The sequence below is a fragment of the Nelumbo lutea genome, chromosome 3 (genome assembly GCF_056320005.1).
Source record: "Nelumbo lutea isolate HS-2025 chromosome 3, American lotus-T2T, whole genome shotgun sequence".
In the NCBI taxonomy this organism is placed as follows: domain Eukaryota; kingdom Viridiplantae; phylum Streptophyta; class Magnoliopsida; order Proteales; family Nelumbonaceae; genus Nelumbo; species Nelumbo lutea.
Genome location: NC_142686.1, coordinates 103337375 through 103361697, shown reverse-complemented (window position 1 = coordinate 103361697; position 24323 = coordinate 103337375). Strand labels below are relative to the sequence as shown.

At 34.6% G+C, this 24323-nt stretch overlaps 1 protein-coding gene across 4 annotated transcripts; it reads right to left on the bottom strand.

Moving 5' to 3' along the window:
* Window positions 1-10762: 10762 nt before the first annotated feature.
* LOC148867293 (receptor-like cytosolic serine/threonine-protein kinase RBK2) lies at window positions 10763-14939 on the bottom strand. 4 transcript variants are annotated; one of them, XM_088980411.1, is made up of 9 exons: window positions 14161-14939; window positions 13517-13629; window positions 13028-13411; window positions 12643-12894; window positions 12397-12551; window positions 11915-11994; window positions 11686-11821; window positions 11426-11575; window positions 10763-11042 (listed from the first exon to the last, which is right to left on the bottom strand). In XM_088980411.1, exons 1-9 carry the CDS (start codon window positions 14193-14195, stop codon window positions 10872-10874), a joined length of 1476 nt encoding a protein of 491 aa, XP_088836537.1. In that variant the 5' UTR covers window positions 14196-14939; the 3' UTR covers window positions 10763-10871. The 4 variants fall into 4 exon arrangements, with proteins under 4 accessions (XP_088836537.1, XP_088836539.1, XP_088836540.1 ...); XM_088980413.1 differs by having other exon boundaries at window positions 12643-12864; window positions 14161-14905; XM_088980414.1 differs by having other exon boundaries at window positions 13028-13404; window positions 14161-14463.
* Between the last annotated feature and the right edge of the window lie 9384 nt (window positions 14940-24323).

The following is a 24323-nucleotide window of genomic DNA, read 5'->3' as shown; positions in this document are numbered from 1 at the left end:
ATCAACCAATCATTGCAGCGGTAGATAGAAAACATCGCCTCATGAATGACAAGGGAGATGTCTCCGATTTGTGACTGCAGTGACCTATGGGTACAGTGGTGGACTGGTGGGAGTGTATTACTAGTAGTAGATCCCTACCCGAAAACAATGTGTGTTGGGGCAAGCAGATATTAATGAGGGTCTGTTTGTGTCTTGCTTTCTAACAACAATAATTATCAACAACGATTTGACAGAAAAAATAATTAAAGTTGGATTAATGGATTAATGCGAGAGTTACATGGTTTCACAGTAGGATTGAAAGGGAAGAAGTAACCAAAAACCCATCAATTTGTTTTCTGATTTTATTTGCTATAAGTTTTCACTTTCACTAATGGATCATGGTCAGAATAATTAAACATAGTTCTCTCTCTCTCTCTCTCTCTCTCTCTCTGCTCTAAGGGCTACACAACATAGAGTAGTCTATCCCCCAATCCAGGTGCAAGCAGAATTCGATTTTAAGTCTCTGCTACAATCAACAGAAGACCTTACCAACCAGCCTATTGATATCTTACACTAACACAATTCAAAAATATAATACTTGAATTGGCTTAGATTGATATTATTCGATAAAGTTCTTTCTACTTCAATTACACCCCTACTAGTAATTATCAACAGGGATTTGATCACAAATAATAATTAGTCTTGAATTAATGTAGGAGTTACATGGTTTCACAGTGAGGGTTGAAAGGGAAGAAAATTAATTAAGAACCCATGAATTTGAGATGCTTCCAACCTTGGATTATGTTATTAGAACATTTCGGGACTATGTCCTCCCTCCTGGAACCGATGCTGATTAAAAGCATGCAAATATGTCTTTATTCCTCTAATTAATCAATTAAATTAATGAGATTAGGAGGTACATATCTTATTCTAATCAAGTGCTTGCCCTAATGGATTCAACATTAATGGTGATCTATTTATTAAATAGTTGTACCTTTAATAATTATATAATAGAGGGGGTTCAATTGAAAGAGCCATCTCAAGAGAAGGAAATAAGACCAAAGAGGCGACACACATCAATATTCCTAACAAGAAATAAGCCACCATTTCTGTTTGAATTGCGTATGGTGCTAATGTTACTTGGCTGAATGGCTCAAAAATCAAACTCTCTGGATTGCGTCGCCTCCAGGGCAAAGCACCCGAGAGGCCCAAACCTAAAACCCAACTGCCTAGCTACATCAACAACCATACCTACACCTAAATGTCATACATACATGATCTATTCTTTCTGAGTTCTGATTTGATTATTAGTTTATTACCACAACAAGAAAAGAATCAATTTATTTAAGAGTATGAATTGGCCCATTTGGAGGCAAGGTTCAAAGTATCGATACATGTTGGTCAATATGTATTGTTTTGGAAGCTCCCTGATACATTTCTACAGAGGGTGTATTGGGGTTCTGACTGATTAAGGGGGTGGAAGAGCCTTAAACCGATTTTCCTTAAATTGATTTTGAAAAAAATAAAAAATAAAAAAAACACTATTGATATTATCCGATACACCCCTATCGATATATCAGGCATATCAATATTTAGAACCTTGCTTGGAGAGCTATGGGCTGGGCAAGTTAGCACAGACTGAAATATGGGAGTTGGGATCACCTTCCAATAAAATATGTTCCAACACCACACCATCTACATGTCTACATCTGACACTGCACATCTCATACATTGCAGGTCCTAATTTTATAGCGAGAAATGTGGTAGGGTGTTGGAACTTGTTTTGTGTGATCTCAACTTGGAAAATGGGGGTTCACCTGGGCCTCATTAGTAGGGTCAGAGAAGAAGCCACAAGCACTCAGGCAATTGGAGATAGGATTAGCTGAATGCAGTAACTGTTCAGCAAGTTGTAGAATCAATAATAACATTCCACATCAATCATAAAATACACGGGGCTCACAACCATGCAATTTCTCAATGTGGGCTATATATATTTTTTCACCGGTGCGGGGCATTATCATTGATTCCACAACTTGCTAGACAGCAAAAACTTTCAGCTTATCTGAAGTAATGTAGTTGGGAGTTGGCCTATACTTCCATCAGCACCTGGTTGTCCATGGCCAAAATTAATCCAAAAATAACCCCAAATTCCGGTCCAAGTTCAAATATGGTTTGATTCAATTAATTGGGTGCTTCTTGATATAAAACCTAAATTTTTATTTGCTTGAGCCGATTATTAAAAAATATTTGTTTTGGGTTATGTGAGAGTCATTTATTAGAGCGGGATTCAGTCCACCCTAGTCTAATAGTAGCTCCACGTAGGGGTGGACTGAACGGTTATTATTTGGCTTGTGTAGCGTCTAATGGTGCCTAATCAACCACATTTCTCATTTTTCAAGATGAGACAAGTGCCTTACAAAACGTTTATTCAACAAACATCAATGGAGCCAAGCACCTTTTTTATGTAGGAGAGGATAATTGATAGTAAATCCTGGTAAAAAAAGGAAGGAATTAAAGTTATGTTTGGTTTGAAGGAAAAGGAAGGGAAAGGTGAGGGAAGGGGGAACCTTTATAAATCTTGTATAGGTTTCCCTACCTTTTCCTACTTTTTCCTTCAAACTAAACACAGCCTAAGGGGACGTTTGGGACTGGTGCATTTTACCACAGTTCCATTTCTGTTGGTGTGTTATGCGTGCCACATCAGCAAATAAACAGAATCGATAAAAAACAGTATTTGGTAGCCTTGTTTTTTTAAAAAATGTTTTTTGTAATAATTAACTTTGGGATTCAATAAAGGAGGGGTTTCTTGAAACACCTGGTGATATGGTACATTAAAATTTGAAAAAAATGATTATTTTTTGAGATGTCACACAGTTGTCAATATTATATATATTATAATATTAAGGCAAATCAATTTAAACATGCGATCAACCTGCATCCTTTTTTTTTGTATTTAAAAAAAAATAGATGAAACAAATCAATTGTGAATTAGGGCCCACTTATAAAATGAAAAGATCATGATACACACTGATCCCAAGCAACCTATGAGAAAATAGCTTCCTTTTTTTACCTCCCTATGTTTTCATAAGCAAGTGAAAGGAAAATATTGAATCCCAAACTTCACATATTCATATATTCTTTGTATGCGGCTGTCAATAACTTCTAATTGGGCTTATTAAACGTTCTGTCTTCATCTCTTATTGAACCTTTTATTTGGTTTGTGTTTTTGTTGAAGGTGACCTTTCTTAAATTTAGACAAGATTTTGACCATGGAAAATAGTTGGTCGAGTCTATGTCATGCTTCGGAGGATAACGAGCGAGATAGAACATTTATGATTTCTCTATAAAAATGGAGCGGATTTTTATTTTTTTATATCCATAACTCTTCTCCCAAAAGAAAAATTTATGATGCCGAAAAGATATGATACCAAAAAGGCTTAGATCAATCACAAGTTAACAATCATGTAAATTTTGATGAAAACTCACCTGATTGATTACTATTTTATAATGCAGGTTCATGGGTTGTAAATTTTCCCGGTATCGTGTCTTTCCACAAACCCTCTCCCAAATTTCAATCTTCATTCCAACATCGCACGACAACTAATTGCAGCCTGATGTGCAGAGCCTACAAGCCTCTTCTTCAAGGGAAAGGCCCGAAAGATATCCCAATTTCAGATCGGATGTGGATCTGGAAAGTGTTTTGTCGGCTTGGTATGGATCCTTTCAGGTGAAGATTGTCTGAATTTGGCTGGATCTGGTCCCGATCCAACCCATTTCATGCATTACAAACGGAGTTGGGATTCCTCCCAACAAAATAGGTTCCAACATAATCTGACATTGTACATCTCTTATATGTTGGGTGTGGGATTCCAATCTCATGGTGAAATGTGTGGTGTCAAATTATGTTGAAAGGGTGTTAGAACGTACTTTGTTGGTAGGAGATTAAGACTCCTAGGAAATGGAACAGAAGTAAAAGAGAGAAGGAGATTTGTATGCAGTTCAGTTGTGTTTTTTGGGGGGTGATTTACATAGACACCCACACCTCTATAGTTTTATGTATAGTTTGTGTATTATTAAGACACCCCCTATAGTTTGCAACTGTTCTTCTTAGATTTTCTTGGACAATAATAGGAAATTATGTTTTTGGCCTTAATGTCTGTTTTACCAAAATAATAAAAAAGAAAATAAAAAAAGAAAGAAAATGTTGATTTTGCCCTCAAGTTTGTTTCTAAAAGTTTAATATGAGATTATTTTTGGAATAAAAAAACCTAGGCCCATGTCCTTCACATTTTCTACTAGCTTTAAAAGGTCAAATGATGATTCCCAAACAAAAATACAAACAGTTTGTAAGGGGTGTTTTAGTAACACGAAAACTATAGGATAGGTTTTAGTAAATGCAGAAAATTACAAGAGGTGTCTAACTAAATGACCATTTTTTTCAAAGAAAAAAAAAGGATTACATGCAAAATTTAGAAAAAGGGTTCAATTACGATGTCAAAAAGACAATATTGGGAAAACTTATAATCAATCAACTAGCATCATAAAAGTGGTAAGGAATCAAATGGGTTTCTATCAAAGTTCACAGGGGTTTGATTGGTGAAAGGCTTAAAAGCCTTTTGGGTATTACGTCTTTCCGGCATCATAGATCTTTTCCTTTAGGTTGTGTTTGGTTTGAAGGAAAAGATAGGGAAAGGAAGGGAAATATATACAAGATTTGTGTATGTTTCCCTTCCTTTCCTTTCCTTTCCCTACCTTTTCCTTCAAACCAAACATAGCCTTAAAAAATAGTAAAATACAATTCTTATATGCATGCATTACAAATCCATCCCACAACACAGATTTGGAATTCTGTATATAAGATCCACATATTGGGACAGATTATGAGTGTGGATCCGCTTGAAATGATACAATAATTGAGGTGTAGAGGGTTGACCACTCTATATCTCTTACCCACAAACTTTTCCCACATTTCTACCCACAAGATACTGCCACAATGTTCCATGTATTGGGAACATCTCCTAAGGGCCTGTTTGTGTTTTGGATTTTGAGAGGAGGGAAAGTTGGTCAATAGGATTTTGGTTCCCATTAACCAAGATACTCATGTTATTTTTTCAGAATTATGTGGGGTTCGTGTCCCTGGGTATCACATATTCCAAATAGGTAAAATATTTGGATGTGATAAAATTGTTCCTTTTAATAATGGATTTCTATGGCTAAAATAGTCATTGTCTTATTTACTTGAGAAATAAATGAACATGGGTAAATAAACTTAACTGGACAAGTGTTTCATGGAAAATATTTACCTTGATAAGTGTATTTCACCAGGTAAATAACTTTTCGAAAAGCAAACGGGCCTAAATGATAAAGGACATATTCTCAATACACAACCTGTAATGTTGTGTGGGTAGGTATGTGAGAAGAATTTGTGAATAGGAGATCCGAGATAGATAGGTGCTAACACAGTAAAATGAAAGGCCTGACTAAGAGGGAGTTCTGTAGTGTGGATGAGAAATCAATGGGTGTGACTAATCCACACCATAGTCTACAGCTATTTTGAAGTGTTGACAAACTATGTGGTCTGAACTAGTCCACACCCAAAGTGGTGTTTTATAGGTGTGGTGTGGACACTTTTTGATTTCATGTATCTTATATACATTTATGAATGATCTACACCAATATCTTAAAAAACAATGCAGAAACGGAACCATTCTGACCACCAGTTTTCGGGTTGACGATCCAACCGTCCGGTTTGAACAAACGCATGTTCTAACAAAAACATTAAAAAAATAATTAGAAATAAAAAAATGGTCAAAAACCGTTGAATAGGTTGATGGTTTGACCGCTTGGGTCAACAGGTTGTTGACTTTTTAATGGACAGAGCCGCTTGCCTGGATCGTTTCCAAGCCGAACAGTTCGACTGTTTGGGTCAATGACAGTTCGAAAACCTTGACTACACAATTAATCATAAATATCTAATTTTTACATTTTATATGATAACTATATTGAAAAATGCATCAATGAATTAATATTAACCACTAAATTTAATTTTTTTATAAAAACAATAGTAAAATAGTTAACATTTTAAAAATGTATTTTAAATATTTAAAAATATTATTTTATTAATAAAAATATTAAAAACTAAAAATAAATAAAAAATTAAGTAAAATCATTAATATTTTATTGGCAAAAACATTAAAATGTAAAACAAACAATAGAATTTCAGCCTTTTAGGAAGAGTGTGAACCAGGGGATCAATAATAGAGTGTGAACGGGCCCTAGCCACGAGTTTTTATTGTGGATGAGAAATTGGGGTGTGGATGGGACTGACACGAGATGAACACAGTGGCGAACACCACCTAAACTGATGGATCCGTGGATAGGTTCACTATGATGCCTTGAATGCGTATGTGGGCTCTAACTTGGGTAAAGCCAAGTCTGATCCAAACAAAAGGAGAAATAAGATAGGAGTAAGAGAAACCATACGGGCTCATACAAATGGGTCAAGCCCAACCCAGAATTTAATGTATTGGATCTTATTCACAAAGTAGAAGCCCAAATATGAACTGAAGATTCACTTATAGCATTCCAGTCGATAAAACTCTGAATAAGTGCATCATTCAAAAAAGCAATAAGCAATTTCAAATGTGTCTTTGATGAATACCACCTTTAACGTAAATGAGTTCGTATATCATTGGGCCAGTAGAGGATTTGGAGGGTGGTAGTTTTATTTTCTAAAATAAAAACAAGTTTTACATCAGCAAAAAGCAAATTAGTGTTGCCGTTTTTGTAAATTAATGCACTTTTTTTTTTTTTTTTTTATTTTATTTTATGGGGCTACACATACAACTGGGTAACCCGTATTCCATCACCCACCAAAACCCATACAACATAACCCCAACCCTAATGGCAGCGGGATTTGATTCCAAGTATCCACCACAAAAAGTTATTGAACCTGTCAATTGAACTACTGTGGATTGGTAATCAATATTTACCGTCCATTTGATTTGTAGGAATAGGGGTAAGGAATCAGAATTAGAATGGTCCATTTCAATTCCAACTATTTAGTTGGGTGGAATCAGAATCCCATTTGGGGGAATGACCATTTCCTCCCCTAATCCTGGGAATGACAATCTGTTCTACCCAATTTTGATTTTGATTCCGATTCTAATTTGAACCAAACAGGTGAAGGGAATAGACCATTCCGATTTCGACAGTGAACCAAATGGACCATTAGTTTAGCTATCAACCCAAATTGTGATAAATACATTTTTTTGCTCTAATTCTAACAATGGAAAAATGTCATATTTACCCTCCTGAACTCCAAAAAATCTCTCTCTCTCTCTTTCAAACACATGCACATTTTTTTGTTCGGACAATCCGCAAACACCATCTAATTGGAATCCTTTATGAGTTTATTTATAGCAGCTAAAGTTCTGGTTGTGGAGCCTCAGCAGTCAACACTCAACACGGACTGAGGCCTTTGATAACAGCTGAAAATTTTATTGCATTGTCTTTTGGCGAATAAGTTTTTAAGGATATTATTGGTTTCATAATGGCTGAAACCGAGGTTGAGGAGATCACTGTAGCCTTAACAATTTTATTATTAAATTGTTTTAACAATTAAAAAAATGAAAAGAAAAATGGCATTCAAATCGTAAAAAATGTTATTCTAATTTTAATTGTTTTGTTGGGCGGAATCAGAGAATCCCATTCCCTCCTGCTGGAATGACATTCCCCCATTTGAGGGAATGGTCATTCCTTTCCCTCTTTTTAGAAGGAAATCTCATTTCAGCTTATTCCAATTCTTTCTAACTCCTATTCGAACCAAACAGTTTATGAAAAATAGACTATTTTAATTTCAATTCCAATTCTAAGGGATTTTAATTTTGATTTCTACTACAAACCAAATGGGCCTTTTCAAGTGTTTCAATTCAGCAAATTCAACATTTATTAAAGGGCCCCTTATCATATAGGGCAGAGCTTAGGGTAAGAGGATAAGCTTGCGTTTTCTTCCAAAGACCTAATGTGAAGGGTGAACCCAAGAAGGCCCAACCAGCCAAATTTTTATAGTTCAGTCTACCCTTAGGGTGGAGCTAGGATTTTTAGGGGTGGACTGAATTCTGCCCGTAGATTGATGCCAAATTCACGGGTAAAATGCGGTTTATAAGTGGACTACTAATAGACTAGGAGGGAGTTGCAATTCAGATTTCTAAGGTGGATTGCAGTTCACTTATCTTTTTTTTTTTTTATTATTATTATTGAAAGTTTCTATTCTTTTCTTTGACGCTTACACATGGCTGGCCCAGAACTTGGATGGATGGCCCTGGCCCAGAACTTGGATCCAATAAGACAACTAGACAGCATTTGAGTCAAGCCCACAATTCTATTGCTATTTGCGCTGGTCTAAGTAGTTTGGATTGGCTGGGTTGGGTTATTAACAGGAATTCGCATCTTCTCCTCACACAATCCTCACAATGCATCATAGCTGTGCGTTGGAAACATCTTCTCATGAATGATTACATCAGGATATGTTCTCAATATATCTGCTATGCACTATAAAGTTGGTGTGAGACGCGCACTGTGAGGAGCAAATCTTATCTCTATTAACAGTATTTGATAGAGAAAAGAACTTGGGAGATGCAATAGAAGTCTGATAGTTTGGTTTGAGTCATTGAGTCCTATACATGGTAAACCATGCTTAAAAGGGATATTGCGGCCCTGTTTGAGAGGGCTGAGCTGAAGGTTCAGTTAAATTGGTTCAGCTGCATTGAAGCAATTCAGATAGGGCCCATTTGGGAGAGATGAGTAAGATTCATCTAAGCTGATTCAGATGCTTTTATTGAAGCCTTCTAGATAAATTATTTAAAGAGGAACAGACAGCGCTTTAAATTACCTACCGACACCAGTTAGGACTTTTTGAAAATTTCACCAAACATAACTTATAGGCTGTAAGTGTAGGGCCGACCTCGGAAAGCCAGAAGCCGCTTATGGGCTTCAGCCCTCTCAAATGGGCACTTAACCAAGGTGGCAGTTGGATAGATATCTTTAAAATTGCTCCTCTCAAATTTAAAGTTGCACAGAATGTTGTTTCAGTTGCCTGCTAATGCTTCTATCATCTCATTGACCAAGTAATCTATGAAAACTTTATTTTCCTTAAATACTGATTATGTAGGTAAGTGATACCTATTTCCTAGATGAATAATTTTTCTATCTGGAGAGAAAATTGTCAATAATTGAATAAGACAATTATTATTTTTAAAAATGATTTTTTTATGACTAAAATGTTCATTATTTTATTTTCCTAAAAAAAAAAGATGAATAAATGCACATAGGGCCATCAGTTTTTACCCTCAAAATCAAAGGTGAAAGGAGTAATATTTTAGAAAATCGAAATGCTTCTGGTAAAATGCTAATTATAGCAACACTTGTTATTCTAGGTGATTGGAATTTAAAAGGAAACGCGAAGAGCAAATGAATCTGGACTCTTTTATTGCGTAATTGTATGCATGAATCAGCATTGCAGGGCTTCTGAACCCTCTCACTCACAGCCTAAGAGGTACGAAAATTTGGAATTTTCTTTAAAGTAGAGGTAGCAGGTAGGGGGTCAATTAATACAACTTAGCTTGGAAGTTGGTACGTATTTGGGGAAAACCTTCCATAAGGTGAAGGTCCTTTAGCCTTTAGCCACCCGTGAAGCTTGCTTTTCAAGTGTTTTACAATTTTTTTGTCGGGGTCGTGACGTGGAAAAAAACGGCACATGGATCCATTTCTATAGCAACATGTCATTCCATTGTCAGAGCCGACAAAGCAGCTAGTACACTGGCCGAAAGTGATTAGGACAATTCAAATCACCTCAGAGGGCAACCTAGGAGTTCAAATCAGCTCCCCCACAGAACATCCCCGCCCTGTATTCAGAACATCTCCCAATGATGCCACGCTGTAGGAGGGGCTGATTTGATTTCACAACTTGATAGTTTTACTAAAAACCAATCAGACCCCACAATATCCCACATCATATCGGCACCATGTATTGAAAACATCTCCTAATGATGCCATCATCATTCTTGATGCTATCATTGGGAACATCTCCCAATGACGTAGGCATGACATGGAAAGCTGTCACATTGGATCGTTACGGTTCAGCCGACCGATTGAACCATTAAGACCCATGCACTAATGCACTCTAACAGCCAACCACGTGCCTATTGGGAGCAAAGGGAATGATCCACTACTCTCACCCCTATGAATACAGAATTCACATCTGCACTCTACAAACGCCTCACAGCATATTCCAACCCTATATTCGGAACATCTTTAGTGGAAAATGTTCTTGGAAGGTAAGGTAGCTCACGCTTATTGCCAATTCTGTTAACTTGACCGTCAGAATTTCTGCCCCTAGAACACCACCTTGTGCCTCGAACAATCGCTTGTGACCTCATCACCATGATCTTCAATGCATTTCCAATTCCAATTCTTGATTTTCCTTTCATCTCAGTTTTCTGTTTTGGTGTTTCACCATCAAATTTTAGGCTTACTAGCATATTTAGCACACAAAACAAGATAGTCCTGCATTTTGTTCACAACCCACGCCACCTGCCAAGGATTTTTCTGATTCTGTTCCTCCTCCTCCTCCTGACTTCACTTTTCAGGCTCCTTCCTCAGGTTCCAAATTTGGGTTCCTCTGGAATATACATTAAAAGGCGGATTCAAAATCTTCTAACAACCCCCCCCCCCCCCCCAAACCAAAAAATAAAAGGAAAAAGAAAGAAAAGCAGCTTCAATATACAAAATCGCATCATATATTTACACAAGAATTCGATTTACACATCCTGACAAAACAACATTTACTTTCTTTCTAGAAGTTTACAAGATGCAATCGGTTGTCAATGCTTTCAGAACTCTAAAGCAATCTCTTTATGCCGATTAAGGTCACTCAGGTACCTTGTCGAGTTGTATTCCTCTGCATCAAATAGTTCTACTGAGTAGGTCCTTTGAAGGCCTAGGTTTTGGCATAGTTTTACGCAGTCCAAGCTCCCTTCATCACCTCTAAGAATTTGTACAACCTGCATGCAAGGCAAAGGCAGATCAACATGCAGCTCAAAGCCTCAAACCATGTTTATCAGAGTCTATGGAAAGACCAAATGGATACTCTCTCTCTCTCTCTCTCTCTTGTAGATATATAAAAGTTACTAATGCTTAATTTGTTTTGTCCAGCTTGGAAGGACCGAAGATGTTTATTAATACTTGATCTGTTTTGACTTTGAAAACTTTCCCATGGTAAATATCAGTCACTAAACATAAAGATATTGCTGTACAATTTTACCGACCATGAAGAACAATTTGAGAGATCAAACAGTTAAGTTATTCTTTTAGGTGGTTTTCTTCTAGGTGTGCATCAACGTCCAGTCTTACTGATTTAAATGTGGAATTGCAGATAAGAACATGCCTGACTCATCCGAGGGCGTAGAATTGAAGAGTTCTGTACGCACAAAGATGCTGATAAAACCACACGATTCATCTGTTCTGGATCATAGGCATTATCAAGAGAAGGATCAGCTAATTCCCTAATGTCGTTTTTATCGAGCAAAGGCTTTGCCTGCAGAAAGAAGTAACCACATAAATTTCAGACTTTATCCTCTGGGGCCATATGAGAAGTTTAGCATGCTACCGAAAAAAAAAAACAAATGGAAGCAGATGAGAACTTACCCACATCACGAGACTTTTTTTTGAATTGTCCAGAGCTTGGCGTCCAGTGATGAGCTCTAGCAGTAGCACCCCAAAAGCAAATACATCAGTTTTCTCATCTACTATTCCATGCATGAAGTACTCAGGAGCAAGGTAACTGCAACAGTAAGACACTAAGGAAAAGATAAGAATAAAATCTCGCTACAGGGCTCAGGAAAAATGGGAAGTCTTAGCTCTTAGATTTACAGACCCAAATGTGCCCTCAAATTTTGGTATGATGTGATGAGTCCACTGTTCAGGTAGCCACTTTGCTAGTCCAAAATCACAAATCTGTATTGAAATTGGCCATTTTAGAATTTACTATGAGCTCCAAAGCACAGTCAAAAAACATAAACAAATAAACATCATTGTTCTGAGCAATATACCATTGTTCTTAATTTGCTATGTTAAGATAATAAAAGGGGGAAAAAGATCAGTAAAAGAATTATAAGCACTATGAAAAATTGCAAAATTTCAGTAAAAAAACAATAGAACTTGTTAGGATGGAACCTGCAATGAGAATAAAAAAAATAAAATAAAATAAAAATCTTGAAAGGCATAATAAGATATCAAAAGAAAATTCTCTCAAAAAATCTCAAATTGATTGTATATTCAAGAATTTGTAATAGAAACATGAAACTTCCGCAAAACCCATGATCATATCATTTGATCCTCCACAGACTTGAATGGTACCTGAGGCTCAAAATCCTCTGTAAGCAAAATATTAGAAGCCTTGATATCTCTGTGGATGATTCTTCTTTGACAGTTCTCATGAAGATACTTAAGACCCTTAGCTGTTCCCAGAGCAATCTTGTACCTAATGCTCCATTTCAATTTCACCTTTGAACCTGCAGGTAAACAAAAAGCAATGTCAAAATAACATATTAACCCACCATCAGCAGAAAGTTTGAGAGATAGATAGTAACATGATGAACAAACCATAGAGCAGAGATGCCAAGCTTCCATGTGGAGACAATTGTAGAACAATATACATTCCCCCTTCAACCCCATATCCAATCAACTTCGCGGTATTAGGATGATTCACATGGACTATAATCCCAAGCTCAGATAAGAAATCCCCAATTGTCTCTTCCGGTGTTCCTTGAATGAGCCGCTTGACTGCTACAAACTGCCCATCTTTCAACCTCCCTTTGTAAACTTCTGCATAACCGCCCTTCCCAATTATATTTCCTACAATAAAAGAAATGAAAGAGATGTTTTCTCTGAAACTGGTAAGTTTATGATTGAAGCTCCAGTCAGATTGTCTATAAAGATTCTAAGGAGAAAGCATTTGAACCCATTTGACAAAAAACAAGGTGAATACCAGGGCTGAAATTGTTGGTTGCATTTTGGAGCTCTGAGAGTGTAAAGTTTTTCCAGGACGACTTAATACTGCAGAAACTTGTATCTTCAGTTGGGTTCGGCTTAGAGATGGGGTTCGCTCGAGTGTTTCTGCTCTTCCTTTTTGAAAGCTTTGGAACTACGAATGGAGGGAAGGTGTATAATCGCTTTATTGTTCGAGTTTTTATCAGCCGAACGAATTCCTGCCAATGGGAGACGGCTCTGCGATTGGGTTGAGAATCAGAATCCGATGTACTGGCTTTGGATGAACCCGTCTCAGATTCTAAGCTCCGGAGGCAGTCCTCTAGAACTTCCCGAGGAGAAGAATCGTCCACTCGCTCCTTCTCCATGTCTAAAGATCTAAGGTCTAGGAAGACAAAAGCATTGCATGATACGAATAAGAAAATCTGTAAATGAAATCGAAAAAATGTGATTCCGGACGTCTTCAGATATGGGGAATTCAGTCCTTCACCTTGAGCGGAAACAGAGACGGAAAGCACAGCCACCGGAATTTTATCTTCACCCGGAGTACCCTCGCCTACCGGGAGTTTCCCGGTGACGGCACTGGCGCCGTTACCGTTTTCACTGTGGAGATAAACCCATTCAAATAATAATATCAAACACGCAGGTAAAAAGAGCAGATTACAAAGAACCCATGATAAGGAAAAATCGAAAAAGAGAAAATGAGAGAGAGAGAGAGAGAGAGCTGAAACCAGAACGGTGAAAATGGAAAACAAAAAAATAAGAAATCGGCAGCCTCGAAAAACAAAGCACGATGGAAAGAATAGAAAAAGAAGAAAGAAATGAAACGAGACTATCTTTCCATATGAGAACAAAAAGAGGGAAACAGAAAACGACGTAAAACAAAATCGAGTTTGTTACTACATTGAAATACATAATGCTCAACTACGAAAACAGATTTAAGAGGAAAGAGAAAAGACAGAATACCATCCCCCCACCACCCACCCACACACACAAACCCAGTAAACAGTGAAAACCCATTACAGACGGGGGAGAAATGAATGTTTCATATTTTCATAAAACCAGACAAACCCAGAAGCTATATCTAAAGAAAAAAGGAGACAAAGAAAAAAAATACGAGAGAAAGAGGCATACCATGGAGAAGCTGAAGGCTCTAGAGCAGCTTCCATGAATTCTCAGACGAGCAAAAGGATGCCAGAAAACCAAAAGAGAAGCAACGAATGCAAGGGAATGTATAAAAAAATCGTCTCTTTTCTCCATATCTCCATTTTCAATTCGAGTGGTAGCAAAATCTCAGAAATCCCGTAGCCATTTCTGCAAATGCAAACCTGTGAAGATTTTTCGTCCTTACAGAAGTCCGCCAGAATCGCTGCCGTTGCTCGGAGCCGACCGACACGTGTAGCAGCGGCCGGAACGAAGCTTAGCAAACCCAGCAACGATTCCTTAAGCCCGGGAAATTATATATAAACCTTGGCCCTTCATTCTTCTTCAATCCATCTTCGGCAATTCATGGCTATGGTGTTGTCCCCACCTTGGAGTTTTCGACAATCATCAATCTAGACCATTGATTTGTGGGTAGACCATCTGATAGGACATTGATCTATGACCCACCAAATTAAAGGTTAGGATTAATGTGTTAGTTGGCAGTTTGAAGCAGTTTCTGTTGGTCAAACCCCCCAAATTGGTATTCTACTGGTACTGGTGAATTAGTTCTATCCTCTCCATTCTACAGTCTCCATCCATGAATTTTGAATTCAAATGTGAAAGCGTTTCCAGTCTGAGATGACATATGAGAGCATTTTGTGGGGAAATGGTGGAGCAATTAAAGCTCAGAAAAGCTGTGTAAACATTGAATGCAGTAAAATAAAATAGAATAATCTCAGTCTCACTACCCCATTTAAAAACATTTGTTTCCTCGATTTGCCTGCAATCAAGTTGCATAAAAATGGGTTCTGGTTTTCCTCCCAGACGCTGCGTTTCCTAGATGTGATTGAGCATTTGATTTCTCGTTTCCAGCGCCTTACTTCTTTTCTGGAAACTGAAACTGTGGTTTGGTTTTACTTTTGAAATTCAAATGTTTTTGATAATCTCCAATTCTCCATGCCTCAGTTAATGAAGGCAACAGTCTTTTATTTATTTATTTTTTGGAAACAAGTTAATAAATAAAGACAATGGTTGCAGAAAAGTCATGTTTGGAAGGAAATAAATTAAATCCCACCAATAGTTGGCAGAATCTACTCAGAACATGCTCTGTACATTCAATTCAGTGTTGACCACGTGTTGGGGGCAATTTGATGAGAGTTGAAGTGGCTGAACTCAATCACTTATTGCTAGCTTCATCTTCTAGTTCTAGTGAAGTGGTTCATGAAGTTGTACCCTTAATTTAATGGCTAAGTTGAGACTTGAAATTGGATTGATTACTGTACATTTAAGGATTTGATTATTTTAATTATTGGGAAAATTAGAGGGAGGTACCCTGTACTTTTAATGGCTTCAATTTTCATTTGCAACAAGGAGATACCCTATATTTTTAAAAATTAATATTCGAGTCCAAGTTCATTAGCTGATTAAATTTATCAAAATGCATTGCCCATCAAGAGTTTGAGTCTGAATAATTAGTAAATCTCTTTGGAATCAAACATAATTTGTTCTGTAGCTTCAACTCTTGTTTATTCAACTTTGAGAGAGAGAAAATGAGAAAAAGAGGTTAAGAACTAGGGCAAAGCAGTCTCATAAAATATGTAAAAGGTAATTTTGAGATTTTTAAATGTTCGAACTTTGAAGGCGTAGATGGCATTGTGTGGCTTTAACAAATGGACTTGACTATTGGATTTTGAAAGTACCGGTTACCTCATTTTCGCAAGTGTATGTTAAGGCCCTTAAGCAAGCAAGGTTTAAAAAAAATGGACCGGACATAGAACTGTTCCGGCCACTTGTTCTCCGGTCAAATGGTCCAATCGTTTAATCTGAATGAATGGCCTGTTTTAAAAAGTACAAAATAAATAAAATAAAAAGGGCCAAAACTATTGAATGTCTAGGTGGAAGCGTTGATGATTTGACCGGCTTGGTCAGTAGGTTGTTGATAAAATCAACGGTTTTTTGTCCTAGGAGCGGTTTTAGGGTAAAATGGAATTGATTACTTGACCAGTTCTCGTGTCAACCAGTCTGATTGTCTGGTCTGCTCTGGTTATCAAAATCATGCCTTTACCCACAAACTATAACGTACCTCCTCACTAACAAATAGGAATGGCAATAGGGCAGGTTTAGGTGGTGCACCCCATCCCCATCCCCATCCCCATCCCCATCCCCACCCCGTATTTAAGATACTCTACTCCTGTTTTTGTCCCGTCAAAGACAAAAAATCCTCAAATTTTCCTTGCATCGAGGCAATCACCTAAAAATAATTTAATTTATGAATATTTTCCAAATAAGATAGGATTCTGAGAATTTGGGATATTTTAAGAATTGAATTATGATAATTTAGGTATACTTTAAAAATAGAAATATGAGATTTTAAGAATTTGAAAAAAAACTTATAAATATTTAAAAAAATCAATATTAAACCTAAAAATATTTTACTAATTTACAACTGAATTCGGGATGAGACAAGACTAGGAATAGCCTCAATTTTATGAGTAAAATTGCCCTCCCTACTAACAAACAAAGCAATGAGTCATTCAGTTTAACTACTTCAAGCCTTCGGCCGTTAACAAAACCGTCCCTTCCTCTAAGGTTTTCACTCTCACAAAAATTAAAAACAAGCTCTGAAATGGACATATTGATAAACATCTTTGATTTCAAGGTGAGAATATTCAACACTCAACAGTCCAGAATTTCTTAAGTCTGTTTATTGCGTAGACTGTGGACCATGGAGAATGTAAAGCACTTAAAACCACCAACTTTGAAAGTCTGGAAAACCCATTTTAACAAGGTAAGTATAGAATCAAAAGCCTATCTTGAGGTTGGGAAAAGCCTATCTTTGAGGAAATTTCAGTGAGATTTTTTTTTTCAAGTGTTGAAATTTGTGTATTAGTAGTAGCAATTTGGCACATGGTTTTTAACTTTTTTGTTTAATTTGCTATGTATACTTAAAACAAATTTGAATGTCATCTATTCAACAAAGAAAATTGATAAAATACAACAAAAAAAGGGATAAAATCTTTATCACAAACACATAGGCACACACTGATGAAGCTTGGCATACTGCATATAATCTCTCTCTCTCTCTCTCTCTCTCTCTCTCTCTCTCTCTCTCTATATATATATATATATATATTAAAACAAAGCTGTCAAGAAAAATTTTCCCTTTTTTGAATTATTTATTTATTTTTTATTCTATGTCATTTTTTAAAGAACCAATGACATGTTCTCCTTCTCCAACAATCTCTTCTCCTAAAATGTATCCTAAACTTACTCCTAAATCATCTCTAATTCCTATTTATCTCCTAACTTATCTCTAATTTACTAGAGAATTTCTCTCTAAATTATCTTTAATTTCTATTTATCATTTTTGTCACTTTTTATCTATTTCTATCTAAAGAAATTTTAAGTTAAATAACGAAATATTTAACATAACTATATTTTAAATAGTTACAATAACAAAATTATGCAATAAAATAAAAAATCATAACATAATATTCAAATTAATAATAATTTAATGTTTTTACAAAATTAACAATTAAGTAATCTAATAATAGTATATACTTTAAAATAATTATCAAAAACAAAAAAATATATAATAGATTTAATAATATTCATATTATTAAAAGTTTTATGTTTTTACAAAGTTATCACGAAATTATGTACTAATAATATAAATTATGATTTTTCAGATTATTCAAACTAAATGGTATTCAAATAATAGAAATTTAACATTAAAAAATAAAATATTGTTTTAATATTTCAATAACTAAATATCTAAAATTCAAATAATGAGTATTTTAAATGTTTTATATATTATTTAAACATTTAAATAACTAAGTTTATTAAATAACGAAATATTTAACATAACAATATTTTAAATAGTTAAGATAACAAAATTATGCAATAAATAAAAAAAATCTTAAGATAATATTCAAATTAATAATAATGTAATATTTTTACAAAATTAATAATGAAATTATGTAATAATAGTATAAAATTTAAAATAATTATTAAAAATACAAAAAATAATTATAATAGATTTAATAATATTCATATTATTAATACTTTTATATTTTACAAAATTCATCATGAAATTATCTACTAACAATATAAATTATTATTTTTTATATTATTCAAGATAAATCTTATTCAAATAATAGAAACTTAACATTAAAAAGTAAAATATTATTTAAATATTTCAATAACTAAATATCTTAAGTTCAGATAATGAGTATTTTAGATATTTAATATACTTATTAATATTTTAAATAACAAAATACTCATCATAACTATATTTTAAATAGTTAAAATAACGAAATTATGAATAAATTTAAAAAAATAAATCATAACATAATACTAAAATTAATAATAATTCATTTTTTTAAATTAATACTGAAATTATGTAATAATAGAATAAGTTATAATTTAATAAATTATTAAATTCAATTAATAATTAAAATTATAAAATTTAAATAAGGATATTATTTAAATAACTAAATAACATTTTAAATAACCTATTTTACTTACATCAGTTAATAAGTCAAGAAAAATAACTTTCAAAAAAATAATATTCATTAATAATGATTTTAAAATATTAATCTATATTTATTATATATTTAATATACTAAAATTAATATTTATTGTATATTCATCAATTATTTATAGTTTTTTATAAATATATTTTCAATATTTATGTATAAATCTATATTTGTTTTGTTATTTAACAGAAAAGTTTTAATAAATATTGGATATTAAACTACTGTTGTTTAACATTTTAAATTTAATTTGTTATACTTATTATATGTATTGTATTTTTTAGATTACAATATTTGTTGACTAACTTAATATATTTTTTTAGTATTTTTGTAATTGTTATAATTATTTTATTTTTATTATTAATATATTTTCAATTATTGTGCATTTTTTCTATAAATTTTTAATAATTATTGGAGATTAAACTTCTTTTATTTCTTAGAGATTAAAATATTAATTTAGATGAAATTAGGAGTGTTGATCACAACCTGCTTTAGTTCGGTTGTAGGCTATTTGGCCAACCAAATTGACATGGTCATGTTGGGGAGTTGGTCGCCCGAAATCTACTAACCATTAGTGAAAACCAACTAAATCGGGTTGTATTGGTTTGGGTTAATTTTCAGCTTGCTCAATTTGTTTAAAAGATTATATTGAAAACTTAATTTTAAAATTTTAAAATTACATTAATATTATTAAAAAATAAATTTATAATATGAAATATTTGAGACTAAGAAATATAGGAATTTCCCTATTTTTCCATATTAAAATACAAAAATATTAAAATATATTTGTGGTTGGGTCATTCGATTTTGGTTAATTTATGAATGGCCACAACGAAACTGATCAAAATTTCAACTGGAAATATTAGAAACTGAGCAATTCAAGGCGAGTTGGCCGGGTTGGTTGCTTTCATCAATTTGATGAACAAGCTTAGCTGCAATAAATTATTATATTTTTGTATTGTAAAAAGTTATTGAAAGTATTATAAAATATAAATAGTTAATCATTATTTAAAAAGTTACAAATATAAAAGAATTGTATACTCTTATGTGTTTTATTGTTTAACTTTACTTAACAAATCCCGTGCACTGCACGGGTCCCCGCTAGTATGATTTTAAATCAAACTATCCAATCAAAATTTTAACTAGGGGTGTTCATGGGTCGGGTTGGGTCGGTTTGAGTCATTTTCTTCAACCAACCCAATATAGTCGGTTTATTCATTGACTAAATCGAAACCGGTCGACCTTGAAGCAAAACTGACCCAAACATGAAGGGTCAGTTTATTAGTTTAGTCGATTTTTATATGTATTTTAAACTAAATTATCTATATCTAAATATCTATTTATATTTAAGTTTATTTATTTTTAGTTTTTATGCAAAACCAAAATATATATTTAAATCAATTAGTTTTTTATGCAAAACTGATTTTTTTGTCAACATATTTAAATTTATACAAAACTAAATTAAATATTGTACCATTGTATTATATATGTATTGGTTTTACATTTTTAGTTTTTATCCTAAATAACCATTTTATCAAAATTCAAACAAAACACAAATAAAATATATCAACATTTAACATATTGAGTAGGGACAAATTAATAGTTTCACCGAAACCGAACCAAATTGTTGGTTTATTTTCTCATACAAAATGAAACCGACCAATGGTTTTAAAAATCGACCAACTTGGGTTAGGTTGTGCCGGTTTCATCGGTTTGACATTTAATATGAAAACCCCTAATTTTAACCCATAAAAACAACTCTATCTTCGAACATAAATCTTGTGTTTGACTACGGGAACCCATTTCTTCCACGTAGGCCTGCCATAATGAGAAATCACTGGTTCGACCCATTGTGACCAGCAATGCCATTAAGGGTGGTCATGGGCCGGGTCAGGCTTAACACCTGGGTTATAGGCTTATGACTTTTAATGCATAAAATATTAAATCTATATAATATTTTATGTTATATGTCAAGTGTCATATAATATATGCAGAAAAACATTATATAAAACAAAATAATATGCATAATATGTATCGTGAGTGTTATATTATAATATTCATATGTAAAATATAAATTGTAACATAAAATATATGTGAGTGAGGCCGAAAATGATCATCCCTAAATGTCATTTTAGTGTTTTTATTTTATTTTTGTGAAAATTAATAAATTAAAAAAATGAGTATTATTTAAGAGCCAAAGCCATTGATGTGATCCCTTATAGAGGATCCTACCCTAGACTCCCTAGTCTACACTACCCCCCCCATGAGGGGCCGATCCTAAAACCTAGCTCTCCTATCACCACATTAGAGTACACTTTATTATTATTATTATTACTATTTTAAATGTAGTTTGTTGAGTAACGCTATAAGCAAGAAATATTGGTAACAAATTTTGATAATCGCTTTTGTAGATTCTGAAGTTTATCACTGAGCCATATGTTTCTTTTACCCTAAACATTCATTTAATAGGCCAGGTCTGTAGTCTGGACTGGGTTATATATTAGAGTAGATCTGGTCCCTATCGGCCTATCCTATAGGGTTTGTAACTTTGTACGAGGATATTAGACCCACAAAGGCAGAAATTTTTAAATGGGTTTATTGGGTATGAAGTGATTTGACCCAATTACAACAAACAAGCCTTTAGCTTGATAAATTGATGAACAATAGATTAACTTTGCTAAATGTCTTCTTCTGTCTTCAATTATACCAAGTTATTGGTTTAAATAATTGGTTTTGCTCTTAATGGGGTTGAATACTTGAATTAGGGGGCAAAACCAATCCCAACCAAATTCAAAATCAGGACCCAAATTGCAAACCCAGATCTCTGAATAGGAACAAATGCTATTTATCCCTAATTGCTGTTGAAGAAATGATTAATTCAATGTAATGAAGTTGGTCAAATTATTTAATCAGATAGTGTTTTTCTAAGTTATAAAATGTAGTCAGAAAATTATATGACACTGCCCCACTAGCTAACGCATGCTTAAAAGCTATATGACATATTGTTTGTTTAGAGCAAATCAGGCCTGAACACATTCAGAATACATGGAGTAAAGAAAATGGACACAGACTACACAGACAATACTTATTTATTCGTTCTGGTTATCAATAAACAATGGTGGAGCTCCAATAGCGTAAGACGGTAAGAGTGCTCTTGCAGATTTCTTTTTACTGAAAAGTGAAAAACTTGAGATTGAAAAAAGATGAAGAATCAGAGAGGGATCCTAAAGAAAAGGACCATCTTTCTTCAGCTGATTTTGTTAGCGTCGGCCACAAACCAACCTCTCACGCAACATGATTCAAATAATAATGAGTAAGGAGTACTATTGTTTTCTTATCTTGCTCTCAACCTAAAGAAGTTGGCACGTTTTGTTTTCCACTCTAGGATGTTGATCTGTCCCAACTATGAGATCAATCAATAGTAATTACACTGACACTGATAATTATTATCATTGACCCGATTGGTTGAATCATTTGACCGGTTTTATTTTTTATTAAAATCAGATTTTGACAAAAAACCATTAATTTGATAAAAAAATCATCCAGACAGTTGAACCATTGACCCATTCAACCTGGTCATCGAGTCACATGTTACACACTCACTTGTTTGATTGGGGAAAATTTTCCATTTGACTTGAGTGGTTCAACCAGCGATCTGCCTCAGGGTTGATTTTTAAAACATTGATAATTATTAGAATCTTCAATCTTACTACAGTCATTAATCTTGAAAGCTTCCTAGATCCTTTGCAATAAGGAGTAAGATAGAAGGAATTAGTCCATGATAAAAAATCTCTTTGTCAATGCCCAATCCATCATCATTTCAATTCTTTTTTTTTCTGGTTCGTTGGTGTGCTCTAGATGGTAATTATCAGATGCCAAAATACGACCAACCCTAGCATGAGTCTCGTTAAATAAGAACTGGGCTTGGTGACAGACCATCTCCTGAGTTATATTTGTTTATTCACTTCTTGTTGCAGAAGAATGACAAAAGAGAGAACGATGTTTTCTGAGCTGATAACTACGTGTTTCTAAATCCAATGCATGTGTCCTCTCATCTGTTAGAAAATCTGTTAAAATGTTTAAGCCTTTCATCTTCTATCCACAGAAGTAATTGTAATTCCTTATAAGATGATGCAACCAACCTAAGTGTCGATGTTTAAACTATCAGACCAGGTCGATCCTCAACTTTGTCTGATCCCATAATTCCCTAATGAATTCTTTTTTCTGGGTTTCATCTTTTCTTTCTTTGTATCAATATTTTCAGTTAGCTACATTTACATATGGCGGAAATTGATCCTTTTCGGCCATATATACAGACAGTACAAAGTACTGGTCTGAAGGTCTGAAGCTATATAAAACTGTTTTGAGTCGCACCGACCTCGATCGCAGACACACAGCTAGAGTCATTTTGTGATTGACCAACGTACAGATATTGCTTTCTCAATTCTCAGCAATGTGTAGTACTTGAATTGTTTAAGGGTTAGGTTTTGGTCTGTGTGGATATTGTAAGACAAATACTTTTTCTGGGTTGTTTCGGTCCAATCAAAGGGGTGAAGGCGTCTGATAGAACCATTAATGAGACCGACGTAATCGTTAAAATTAGGTTTTAACCCATTTGAGATTTGAGAATATATTGCTTGGTTCCTCCTGATCGATTGCAGATAAATGTCGGTTGCTCTTACCCATATAAAAATATTAGGGTTGCTGTTTGGACAAATGTTAGATAACATTTCCTCCATATACATGGTTAAAAATAAAAGCAAGTAATGAAATGCTTTGTCTTCTTGTTTGGCATTGACGTCTTGTAAAAAGAAATCTGGGATGCAACAGCCAACAGGCCATGTTAGGTTGGTCCACCTATTTTGATGAGCCATGGCTTCTACGCCTGGCAAAAATTCGACCTACCCTGTGAATCCGGCTTGCCCAACCCGGGTCACCGATCACCACCTAATCACCTCTTTTCTACATCAATGTTTCCAAATCGGCGTTGACCCATATGGTTAAACTGTTTGAATAATTCGAATTGAACGATTAAATCTGTTGCTGCCAAGGATGGGTCGAGGACAATAAGGCTGATATGTCTGAGGGTTGATGAAGCCGAGGGCCTGTAAGTCCGATACATGGAAGGAGAAGCACGTCAGAGGCTCTAGGTGCTATTCCAGAGGTGGAGTCTCTGACGGTCAAGTTAATGTGTAACAAGGAGATTGGAGAAGGCCTGAGGACAGAGTGCTCAAATGAAATTACCTAGACAACTTGAGAGCAAAAAAAGCCAAGATAACTTACTTAGGGAGTGACGCCACTTATTTATACTTGAGCCAGCTTGGGATGAACTGAAGGTAGTTAGCAGCAGACGGCCAGAATTGCTTCCTAACCCTGCCACGTGGTGCCATCCGGTTCCTGCCACATACGCCTACATCAAAATCCATATTTTTGATTAAAAAAAGCATTGCCTGCTGACTGGGTAATTGAACCATTGACTCTTCTGACTTGTGAGTTAACCCTGGCCTGATTATTTAGGTTTAGGGTTTAACCTTTTCCATCCCAACCCAAAGCTCGAACCAATATCCCCTTGACCCAACCCAATCCGATTGCCAGGTCTAGTGGCTTCATTTACAGGCA